We start from the raw sequence: 13,270 nt of genomic DNA, 5'->3' as shown, positions 1-13,270 counted from the left end.
TCAGACATTTAATTAACTGTAATGACTCTGGGCAAGTCATTTAACCTCTCTCTCTGTTTCCTTACCTGTAAAATGGGGTAATTAATAGCACCCACCTAACAGAGTTGTTGTGGGGACCAAAAGTACAGCAGGTATATGCAAAGTGCTTTGCTAACTTTAAATCTCTAAACAAATGCTCTCTATCAAGCAAAATGGTGTGTGGACTGACACCTACATTTTCCATGTCACACATAAGATGTGTGTATTAGAAAGAGCGTGATTATTAGCAAGGATTTGTCTCCAGCAGTTGAAATGGGGTGTATTGCTCATATTCAAATCAATAATTGCATATGAAGTACCTATAACACAGCACTATACTAGGAGCTAGAGATTAAAAATAATAGAAATAGTATAGCCCCTGACCTCTAAGACTTTACAATCCTGTAGGAGGATAAAACACATACAAATACATGCCATACAGATATATGTCTTATCCTCCTGACACTGGATTAATGTTGAACCAAGTATATGATTTTGAAGACTTGGGGACTAAAAAGAAACTGAATGTTTTATCTGTCTAATTTTCAATAAAACAAGTAAAGCTTATGGAAAGAGAGGGCTTGTCAGATGTTGATATTACTGAATAAAAACTGTTCATTAAAGTTAGGTCATTGTAGGTGATTATTTAATGTATATGAGATAAAGTTCAGAAAGCATTATAAAGTAGATAAAATTTATTCAGATTTAATTCAATACCTAACTACAAAAAAGTGGAATAAATGAAGTTAAATACACATTCTATGATGCTTTTGTATTCCCCAGTTTGCTTTACATTCCTGAAGACTTTCATATGAGTGAGGTGTTTTTCTTTTAAAGTGCTTTATAAAACAGGACTTTATGTTCACAAAAAAATGACTAACATTTTAATCTACAGTTAAATATTGATGATAAAATACAGAAATATATAATGCACCACTCAGTTTGACCAGGCTGATTTTTCTGGGTAAACAGTCCACTTCAAATGAGAAATGAGATGTTAGCTATTTTAGCTACATTAAAAATATATGTTATCATTCTTTTGGGGGGGTAAAACTAGATACTTGGTTCAGCCCAAAGGATATGAAACTTGCTCACCTTCTTGACATGCTTGTATCCTTATTTCATACTGTGTATATGGGGTCAAATTCTTTACCACAGTTAAGTGGTGGTAACCAACTGGATGGATCAATGGTGCCACACTCCCAGGGTTTAGTAAGACATTATATTCCAAATGCATTTTGGGGATGTGTGTCTCTTCTGAAAAAAATAAAACCAAAATTAATAGATTGGTCTAGAAATTCTTGTTAATTAGCAATACACTTTGTATATTCATTTGAATACAATATTGTAAATACAATACAGTACATATGTAGACAATATAAATTTGTAATGAATAAATTCTTAATTAGCAATATACATTTCAAATTGCATTGTTGAAAGTTATTGCTGTTTTACTGAATTATGGTTATGAATTATGAATTTATGATCTTAAGCTTTATGATTCAAACACATATACAAGAAATGAAATGGGATATGTTTTCATTAAATAAAGAATATATTCTTCATGATTGGAAAAAATAAGCATAACATAACCTTTGTTTTTGAAACAAACCCACAATAATTAGAGAATGCTTCATATTTTCCCCCTAGCTTTACTTATCCCCAAAGTACATAAAAAATAACAGTAGTTTTGCAAGTGATGATAATTTTTCTATATAGCATTGTGTATAGCATCCTGTCTGACATAGATCCTTGACATAATAGCCCATAAAATATCCAAATCATGGTCTACCTAGAGACTTTTCAGTACATCAATTATTGAGCCAGGACAGTCCACTCTGTCAATGAGACTTATGGACCTGTACATGAAATCCATATGAAATTTGTGTCTAAAAAGCATTAGTGCTCACAATTGCTGCTTTTAAGAAGAAGGGCTACAGCCATATTTAGCCTCTTCAAAATATAATTAAATGAATTAGGATGATTAGGAAATGATATGATTCTGTATCCTGGAGGAGGTATGTTCCATGAAGGCAAAAAGGAATCCCCTTTACACAGACCATATTGTCTTCTTAAATTTCTGTTCAAATGATTTTTTCTTCAATACCAAAAGATGAAGAGTCTTCAACATGAGAAATAGAAAGATCATATGGCAAAGTGGATAGAAATCTTGTCTTTAAGCCAGGAAGACCTTGGGTCAAGACTCACTTCTGACACATGCTGGCTGTGTGAACTTCATGTAAACACACAGTACTGTAGGCAAATTGTGAAGATTCTAAGTAGCAGAGAAGGTACCAACTTCCATTGGTAAAGTGAATTTCTTCACCTGGGAGTTCCCTATACCATTGGAGTCTTAAGTGTGGTTCCTATCCCCTATTGTAAATAACAAAATTTCTAGTTAGCCACACTGTCAAGATAATGGTAAAAAAAGATTATAGATCATTGGACCAAAGATTTGGAGCTATAATGAACCTTGAATGTTGTCTAGTCTGACTCCTCAATTTTATAGAGGGTAATTCTATACAGAGGAGCTGAAACCTGAATCCAGATGTATTGGTTATTCTTTTCACTTTTCCTTACTAAATGCAGGACTCTATAGCTATGGCGAGGTCATACTAAAAAAATTCAACCTAATTCTGATCAGTGTAAAACTAATAGTGAAAACCAAGGTAAGCAATCATAAGAAGGAAGAGAGGAGACCTTAGAGACCTTGAACATGCAGTCAGGACAGGTTAACTGTTAGGGAGAGTGGGCCAACTATATTGAAAGCATCAGTGGAGGTTCAGAAGCTTGATGGAGAAATTGTACTTTGAATCTGTGAATATTATTAAGAAGCTCTTATAATGTGAATTATTAGAGAAACACTAAAATCATTATGATCTTAAGGAATGTTCTAAAGACAAAACTTTAAACAATGATGTATCACCACAGGATTATGGCTTAACAAATTGGAACAGATATACTTGCCTACATAAGGAAGAAGAAGGGAGGCTTGAACAAAGGTGGGGTTTAAACAGAAGGTGGGAGACTTCTTCATTTATTTTAAAAAGATTAATGTATTCAGCAGGATGGGAGTAGATTGGAGTAGATAATTTTTTATAGTGCTTTCGACTTTGAGTCTATAATTCTTGAATCATAGCTTTGCTTATATCTGAGTCATAAAATTTTAGAAGTAGATGTAGCCTGAGGAATCATCAGATAGAGCTCTCTCATTTAATAGGTGAAAACACTGAGGTCCAGTGCAGGTTAAGTGACTTGTCCAAGGTCACACAGCTAGTTAGGAATAGAGCTCAGATCTCTTGACTCCACATTCAATGCTTTTCTTACTACATTATATCACATATTGTCTCTTCTTGACACCTAAAAAAAATAATAGATTAAGCCAACTCTGTTAAAAAAAAAATCAGCTAAACCAATTGTTTCACTTTATTAAACACAATAACAGCAATGAGTTTTAAAGTTTTTCTTTAGTTATTGTATGTTCACAATCCAAGGAGAGTGAGGTGAATAATACTAGATTCTCTGAATTACTGCTGCAGCCACTAACAAAAGAACAGTCTCTGCATATGTTGTGCACACCTGGTCATAACAGTTGCTGCCATAGCATTATTTTTGAATATGAAGAGCAGCCACGTATAATAAAGAGACCTCCTTCCTACAGATCACCACAGAGAGAAAGTGTATTAGTTCAGAAGGGATTCAACAGACTGAAAATTAGAGTACTTTAATAGGAAGGACCTAAGGAAATTTTAGTTTGTATTGTTTAGGAATCAGACTGGAACTTAATATATAGTAGAATTTATAAGATTCTATGAATATGTGATATCAACATCATTTAAGGCTGAGAAACCTTCCCCTTTCTACTTCTTCTTCCTGATATGACTAAAGGTCAGGACTCAGCCAACAGGACTATAGTTAGAGAAGGCAAAAGTCAAAAAGCTGTTAGAGTTTGGGTTGGATCTCCATTCAAACTTCACAGACAATTAATACTAATTTGGACTCTTCAAAATTAGAATTCATGATTTGAAAGGGGCTGGGATACATTTATTTACTTCATATTTGTTTATGTCACTGATCATACCAACACTGTTGAATGTGAAATGTATTAAACATTTAAGAGAAGAAGACATCTCCACAGAGTCACCCTAGAGTATCATAAATAGCACAGTGGATAGAGTGTAGAACTGGTATTCAGGGAGGCCCAAGTTCAAATACAGCCGCAGACATTTGTTAGCTGGGTGACCCTGGTCAAGTCACTCAACTTTTTTAAACCTCAATGTCCTCATCTGTAAAATGGAGATAATACTAATGTCAATATTCTAGGATCAATGAAGTAATATTTATAAAGTCCTTTGTAAACCTTAAAAGTTTGCATAAAATTATTATTATTAATATTGTTATAATCATATACTATCTTTATATAAATAAATCCCTGCATTAAGACTTCTACTAGGCAACATTCTGTTACCCTAGCTTGGGCTGTATGACCTTGAGTAGGTCATGTCTTTTTTCTGGGCCTCAGTTTCCTTAGCTAAAAAATGATCAGGTTGGACTAGATCAGGGATTCTTAACCTTGGAGTTTTTGAATTTTTAAAAGAATATTTTGTTAGCTGTTTCAATATAATTAGTTTCTTTTTTAATGCTATGTGTTTTATTTTAAGCAGGTAAAAAGATTATTCTAAGAACAGCTTCATCTATAGCCTTTATTAGACTGACAAAGGGGTCCATGAATCAATAAAAGTTTAAGAACTCCAACCCTAGACAGTCTTTAAGGTTCTTTTTTAAGCTTGAATCCATATTCTTTTGGAGTTACTATAAGAATTTTGTATATTATATTTAAATTTTAGTATTTGTATTTGGCATGTTTTACTACATTTGTATTTAAGTTTTAGTATTTAATTTTAAAATGAATTAAAGAAAAGAATTTTGTACCTTGACTCCAACATAGTGATATGATTTTGTCCTCTTGGATAACAAAGGACAACCACCACCAAGACTTTCAAAGTAGTAAAATGTAATTGTTTTGGAAGAATTTATTTCCTGAGACTTTCCATTAATCTAGGTCTTTTTTTTTTTTTGAAGTGAGATATAGTATGATGTAAGGGACAGAAAGCTGGCCTTGGAGCCAGAAAGGCCTAGACTCAAGGACTTCCTCTGATACATGTTGGATGTGTGACCCTGTCACGTTACCCAGCCTTTCAGTGCCCTAGATAACTTTCAAAGACTCTAAGTTACAGAGAAGTCATGCTCAACTATTTTAGTTAAGAGAGTTTCCTTTCCTAGGTATTCTCTAACCAATGGAATTACAGGTCTCATCCCTATCCCCCGTCATTCAGAAGTCAATCCAGCAGCACATGGTGGGTGTGGGCAGGCAGCAAAATAAAATTTTAAAAAGACCTAGATATTGTCAAGGAACTGAATCAGTGACCTTTAACTACACTGTGGAAGAAGTCTGTTGCCAGCTCCTTTTGTCTAGCTAAAGGGAGCTCTCTGCTGAAAAGGGACAGCACTTCCAGTTGACAAGAGGGACTGTACTATATTGTAAATTTATAAATTAAACACATACACACACACACAAACAAAAAAAAAACCAAGCTACTTTCATGCAGGCCTAAACAGGGCTATTCCAGGCAGATGCATATTTTTTAAAAGCCTTAGTTAATGTGGAATAGATGCCCTTTATGTGTGATGAGTATGTAAATGGAAAATGCTCCTTTAAGCTGTAAACATGACACAAAATGACATGCATTTAGTGAAGGAATGGGGGCCCACGCTACTGTCATAACTCACAGGACAGTGACATGAAAACCTCCTGTGTTCTCGCCAACCCTCCACCATCTGCAATGAGTCTGAAGGTACCTAACCCCCTGGTATTCTGATGCCGAAACGAAATGAAATGGGCATATTTGTTTAAGTCAACTGGGAGACTACGCGACTTGGTTAGTTCCAGAGTTCATAAATTTCTGTCAGAATAAAAGGAGCCATGAAAGCAGAAGTGAACCAATTTAGCCTAAGTGCAAATGGCAGTTTTGTTATTTGGTGTCAAAGTTACCAGGAGCACAATGACAACCTGCCATAACACATTTTCATGTTCACTAAAGAACAAGGAATCCGTTGGTTAATATTCCTAGCAATACTCCTTTTCATAATTTACAACAACTAGATGCTGATAGGTTATTTAACATTTATGAAGTTAAGATGTAATCAGAAAAACCCTGATTATCTTTACAAATAAAAAAGTTAAATTATTCAACTTTTTTTTTCTTGGTGGCTTTATTTCACAGCAGGTGCACACTTTGCAATGGGACAAGTCAATCAAATGATCTTTCTTTTTTCCTTTTCTTTTAAGGAGACAGAGCAGGGACAATTCTATGAGGAAATCTGTTAATTCAGCCTGACAGCCCTATTTGCTTTAAAACAGTGGTTGCTTTTAACGTGGCGTTTGTAACAAATCAACCTCGATTTTCTTTATGGGCTGGAGGTTGTTAGTTGTTCACTCTTTGGGGTGCAGAGGTAAAATAAGAAAGCATTGCATAATGGTCAGAGACCTGGCTGCAAGTTCCATCTCTATCACATATAATGGCTGTATGATCAAGTCACTTGACATCTCAATGCCCCACATAACTCAGCAAGGCCCTAAGTGGCACAGTCATTGAGATCTTCATCAGTACAGGGAGTTTCTCCACTGGCAGTTCCTCATGCCAAAGAAATCAGCCTAAAAACATTTACTATGTGAAAGAACCACTTATTCATCCCTTGGTATCCCATAATCAGCTGGGTGATATAGTGGATAGAGTGCCACTCAGAAAGATATCCTTCTGAGTCAAATTAGGCTTCAGACACTTACTAGCTGTGTTACCCTGGGCAAGTCACTTAACCCTGTTTACCTCAGTTTCCTCATATGTAAAATGAGCTGGAGAAGGAAATGGCAAATCACTCTAGTATCTTTGCCAAGAAAACCCCAAATGGAGTCACAAAGAGTCAGACATACCTGAATAACAACAACAATGTACTGGCCCCTGTATTAGATGCTAGAGATATAAACACAAAAAGGAGACAATTCTTCCCCTTGAGGAGGTTACATCTTATGGGGGGAGGGAATGACAAAATGTATAAAAAGTTTATACAAAATAAAGATGAGTGAAAAAAGGTGGATGGAAAAGGAATAAGGAGCATTGACAACTGAATTTCCTTCCTCCTACTTACCTCCATCATATTCTTCCCTCGTTCAGGTTGTAGGATTAGGAGGAAAAAATAATCTGTGGGCCAAATTAGCCTGTCAATCAGTCAAGAAGAGTAGCGTGGCAGAGTGAAAAGAATATTACATTTGTAGTCAGAAGACTTGGGTGGAAATCCCAGCTCTTCCCCCTTGTAACTTTGCAATCTTGGACAAATCATGTGATCTCTCTGGGTGACTGACCTGTAAGAGGAAGGAGGTGGACTGGATGCCCCCTAAGGTTCCCTCTATTATCATGTCTGTGATCCACTTGGGTGCCTTTGGGATGGCTGGGAATGAATGAGAACAGGCAACAAGGCTGAAGAGAAAGATCGGACTCTGAGTGTGAGAAGGCCAGGGTTCAAGTCCCAGGCCACTACTTAATAGCTGTTTATCAACGAGAAAGTCAGAGAATGACAGGGTTTTTAACTGGAGGAGGTTTTTGAGGCTACCTTCTAGGTACCTAGGCTACCTCCAATTTACAGATGAGGAAACTGAGACCTAGAAAGGTTTAGTGACTTGTGAAAGATCATCCAGAGGGTCAGAAATGGAGGCATGTTTCTAACTCAAAATATAATGTTCCTTAACCTAAGTCAGTTTCTTGTTAAATGATGATAATGCCCTCATTTCCTCATGAGGTGGTAGTGAAAGTATTACTTTTGAAACTTAAAAATGACCTATAAACACGAGCTATTATTTCCCCACTAATCTTTCTAGACTGTATGGTTCAGGTTCATGGAGGCAGGGAACTAGGTCCCATCTTAGTTAAATATTGCATCTCTTCTCAGCACCTTTCAGAGTACTCAGCACCTACTTCAAATATTTTAGTTTTCTCAAGGACTTGTCATATGGTCACTCTCTCTCCACTAGCACAGATTAAGACAACTCTATATCTTAGTAGATACTCTTTGAGAATTGTGAAATTTAATCATCCTGCATAGAAGCTGATGGCAAGCCTTTCCAAACAGGCTGGTCATCAGATATCAGACAAACAGAACCTCATCACTAGGTGTGTCCTTGACAGATTTTTAGTCTGGAAGGATCTCCTGAAACTGATCCTCTGCTGGTCTTAAAGAACACCAGGATGAGACCTCATAGTATATTTTGAAACAACATGATTGTTGGATGCAACTCACAGAATCTGAATGATGTGAAATTAGATACAGTTATGCTGTTTCCTGGAAAGGTATATCATCATAGAATCATAAATCTGGTCACACCAGGACTGAGACAATACTTTATGCCTAATAACAAATGACCTGGAGCTTCTTTCTAGGCACTGACAGATGAAACACCCAAAGGAAAAAATATATAAGGTACATTCTGAACACAGGAAAAATGATCACATCCAAAATTGTAATTACTACTCTCCCTTGCCCACAAACAGCTGTGTTGCCATCAGAATTATAAACCGGTCCAGAAGGTTACAGTGGAAAGCTAGAAGCCAACTGATGATAGAACCAGGTGGAGAACAACCATGAACAAAGTTGGCTATGAGAACCTGAAGGATGGGATGGATATTTCTACTTCAAAACATCTTCAAAACTATATCCAGATGCTTGTAGTTTGTCCCTTGGTTTGAGATGATCTCTCTTCTCTCTTCACTCTGCCATCCCATTCCCCTTTTCCTGATCTCTTATCTACAATTCTTTCCTCATGAGGGTATGCTCACTGGGAGTGTGAAACTATACTTTCTGTCTTATAAGATGATATTTATGAAGTACTAAGCACAGTGCCTGGCACATAGCAGGTGCTTAATAAATGCTTATTTTCTTCCTAGAATGTAATGATCCCCATTTTCGCCTGTGGGTCCCATTGCTCACCTCCTGGGCTGGGCAGAATGATCAATTTAACCTTATCTCATCCCCTCCAAACCCTTCCATATGGTCAGGATCCACTATCCCTCTCTTCATTGCCAAGACATATTTGACTTTCAGGAAGATGAGTTGCTCAAGCCCTCCAGGCAATAAAATAAATATGAGCTTGAAAGGCACATTTTGCCTTTCTCCTAGTTGTTAGGTATGTGTGTTTTGTGCTTATAATAGCAATCTTGGGGCTTCCAATGTCAGAGTAGGGATGAACATGTTTTTTTCTGTGGTTGTACTGGGGTTGCAGTGAGCAATAATGTTCCCTCACCATCACCATCTATACCTCCATTTCTATAACCAATGTCAAGGAATGTGCTAAACTGGAAAACTATTCTTTGCCATCCATTCCCCTTAGTAAACTGGTGTTGATTGAGGGTAAAGGTCACCTCCACAAGGAAATCAGTCCATTTATTGAATTTAGGGGGACAAATAAAGCTGATCTTTTTAAAGTCTTTTCCAATACTCAATGAAGGTGATTGGCTGAATGAAAGCATTAGGTGCTAGTATGGGACTTAGCCCAATGCTGGAAGTAAAGTGGGTTCCTTAATCAAAGAAAGTTATGTTAAAATGGATTCAATCCATAATACTATTCTATTAAGTGAAGGGAGGATCCAGAGACTTGTGAGCACTAATATGTCACATCAGAATATTCAAGAAATTGGCTTTATCAACAAAGTTCTGATCCTGCCCCCACAGGGGGCACCCTTGATGATCTGACTATTGAACTTTCAATCTTAAAAAAAAAAAAACGTTCAGTGAATCTCTCAGGTTAAATAAATATCTATTTATATAGACCTAAGAGTCTATATAAATGATAATATGTCCCTTATCTGCCAACCCTGATTTAGGGCAGTCTCAGAGGTCAAATAAGGAGCTCAGTCCACTATGAAGACTGACCAGATTCTCTATCCCTCAGGGACTAACTAGAAGGCTTACAACAAGCAACTGTATCTAGAGGAGAAGGACACCTTTCAAGATCTTAGTTATAATAGCCTGTGAAGTTTATCAGTATTATATAACCAATCAAGGATCCCAACTCTTTCAGATAAAAAATGCCTTTCCACACATGCCTCAAAGTCTAGGGAAGGTGGAAAGGGAACTCAGCCTTAGAACATCAAACTTCACTAATTTGCACTGGAATCTATTGGAACAAAGATGCATTTCTCCTATTTTAGTAGCACAGAGTCTCAATATGGTTTTACAATTCTTGGTCGATTCTTTCAACTTAGGAAATTCAAACTCAATAAACTAATCTGTAGCTGTCCCCATTGCCCATAAAGAAATTAGCTAAGTCTCTAAAGTAACCTCCTGCTTCTGTTGATTTTTTATTTGTAGGTGAATTGTTTCCTTCAATGTTTAGTATAGCTACTAGAAACAATCACTCAACTGAGGCATCAGGGTTGGCAACCTGCCACCTGCCACTGAGACTGATAAAGGCTTGAGTATACCTCTCCTTTTCTCTTCTGTAACCCAGCCAACTTCATTTCTGGGAGATCCTGATATCACCTCATGGGAATGGCCTTCTCATTGTCACATTCATTGATTCATCACCACTATTCTGAATACTCTGGGAACAATTCTATTTTCATTTTCTTCAGTATTTTTTGGGTTTAGCAAGCTGTTGACTAGTTTTTCATGATTTTCTTGCATCGCTCTCATTTCTCTTCCCAGTTTTTCCTCTACTTCTCTTACTTGCTTGTCAAAATCCTTTTTGAGCTCTTCCATGGCCTGGGACTGATTCATATTTTTCTTGGAGGCTTTGGATGTAGGAGCTTTGATTTGGTTGTCTTTTTCTGGTTGTATGTTTTGATCTTCTTTGTCATCAAAGAAAGATTCTATGGTCTGACATTTTTTTTGCACAATTTGCTCATGATCCCAGTCAATTACTTGAGTTTTAAACTCTTTGTTAAGGTAGGGGTGTGCTTCCAGTGTGGAGAATGTACTATCCCCAGTTTTGGGGGCTTGTGCAGCTGTTTTCAGAGATACTTCTAGGGACTTGTAAGTTTTCAGTTCTGCCAAGGTGGTATGATCAAGGATGAGGTGTTTACTCCTTTCCTGGCCTGTACTCTGGTCTATGAGTGACCACAAGCTCTGCTTTCTGCCTTGGAGATGTGAGGGGGATTCCCTCTCTACCACCCTCACAAGGTCCACCATGCCAGGACTCCTCCTGGCCCCAGGATTGCCATCCAGAACTGTGACCCAGATCCAAGCACAGGCAAAGCAAGAGAATCCTGCCTCAGCACTCAGCAGAGATCCCTGCAATTCCCCTCTGATCAGCCACTCAATTTTCCCTTAGTTGTGCCTGGACTGGGGCTGGGATCAATCTTCTCTTTCACCGCAGTCACAGACTTTTCCTACTGACCTTCTAAGTTTTCTTTGGCATTTGTGGGTTAAGAAGTCTGGAAACCACCACAGCTGCCTATGATCCAGTCCTCTGAGGCCTGCTCCAGGTTTGCTGAGTCCCATTTTGCTTGCATGCCTATGCTGAACTGTGTTTCTCTTCCAGCCTGGCACAACAGACCTTTCTAAGCAATCATCCAGGTTGCATTTCACTGGAAATTTGTGTCACTCTGTCTTTTCATGGGTTCTGCTGTTTTAGAAATTGTTTAGAGCCATTTTTTACAGGTATTTGGGGAGGTTTGGGAGAGAGCTCAAGCAAGTCACTGCTTTTACTTCACCATCTTGGCTCCACCCCTCCCTCAACAATTCTATTTTTATCTCTGGTCTAGAATTTCCCCCCAAAGGGGGAAGAGTAACAAAAAGTACCCACTATGTAAATATGAATTAGGTATAGAACCTATTTTTTTCATCCCATGCAAAAGAATGAGAAGCTATAAAATTCACTATATATAATTAGAGAATGATTAGAAGAAAATTCAATAACAATACTACTAGCACAAAAGTTGGGAAGATAAAATTGAAACTTTGTTAGGACATAAACTTGTTTTTACAAGGCTATAACTGGCCATTTCATCCTACTGAGCATAGTCCAATCAAATACCAAACTTGTTCTTCTCTCTGGGGGTCTCTTTCTCTCTGAAAGAGTTAACTCTTCCTAGGATTCTAGTCCACTCCTGCTGATGCAACTAAAACTGATTCCAGTTGCCTCTGTCATTGCCATCTTGCCATTGACCTGTTCCTACTGCTGCTTATGCACTCTCTCTCTCTCTCCCTTGTTGCTCACAGGCCAGAGAAGAAGAAAATGCTAATAACCCTTACTGCAAACATTTTAATGCTTGTAAGATCAATGATAAAGGAATGAAACACACAAGATATGCAAAAGCAGCCAGGGGTCCCTGTCCAAGACTGGCTAGTTCATTTCCTATTCATGTGGGATGTGGTGACATCTGTGGCCATCATATTAGGGTATAGAAGGTGTCTTTTTTGATACTGCCCTGAAATCTTGTCACCTGAGAAGCTGCATCTAAGAGGGAGGCATATTTGGAAACTATTTCCTCTATTGAACTGTCCCCTGTGACCTCAGTTCTTCAGGCCCAGTAACTCATCGGAAGGTTCTCAGGAGATGCATGGCCAGAAGCTGTTCCCCTTCTCCAAGTTTCCACGTGATCACCAGAAATAGAGAATGATCAAACACCAAAGGGAATGAAAGCAAGGACACCCACTATACCTCAACATTCCTTAATTATTCCCATTTCACCATCAGAACACACCTTGGCATGGTGACCAAATATATCTTTCAGATTCCAATGGGAAAGGAAGTTGGGATCTGTGATAAAGATGAAGAATGTTAACCTGGGAGTAACCATCCTATTGTTACTAAGTTGTCCCCTAAGTAGTGGGTGGAAGGAAGGATCACCACAGATAAGAATTTTCTCGCATTCAAGTTTTCTACTTGTAAAGTGATGTAGTTTTTTATCCTTGATTTGTGTTATGTTACATAACTGAGGCTTCAGTTTCCGTCTAAACTGACTCAACAGAGAAGAAAACATAATATTGGAAAGTAAAAATTGAATTTGCCATGTGGGTTAGCTATTTTGCTTTGAGTAGTCAACAAATGCAATCACTGATGTCATTGGGATATTTTAGGATATCACCCTTGCAAGTTATGAAGTAAGACCAAGCTCTGGTGGTGAATCATCACAATTAAAATAGCAATACTTCTTTGGAAACTAAAATGCTCTTTATAAATCCAAAGGGAAAATAGTTG

At 37.6% G+C, this 13,270-nt stretch overlaps 1 protein-coding gene across 1 annotated transcript in view; it reads right to left on the bottom strand.

The window, feature by feature from the left end:
* The window catches only part of USH2A (usherin), a 962,202-nt gene that overhangs the window by 154,161 nt on the left and 794,771 nt on the right, over positions 1–13,270 (bottom strand). Inside the window, 1 exon segment of the mRNA XM_020982269.2 lies at positions 1,114–1,272. Coding sequence (XP_020837928.1) covers positions 1,114–1,272 — 159 coding nt within the window.

The sequence above is a fragment of the Phascolarctos cinereus genome, unplaced genomic scaffold, assembly GCF_003287225.1.
Source record: "Phascolarctos cinereus isolate Bilbo 61053 unplaced genomic scaffold, phaCin_HiC Scaffold_5;HRSCAF=322, whole genome shotgun sequence".
In the NCBI taxonomy this organism is placed as follows: domain Eukaryota; kingdom Metazoa; phylum Chordata; class Mammalia; order Diprotodontia; family Phascolarctidae; genus Phascolarctos; species Phascolarctos cinereus.
This window is presented reverse-complemented; position numbering and strand designations above follow the sequence as displayed.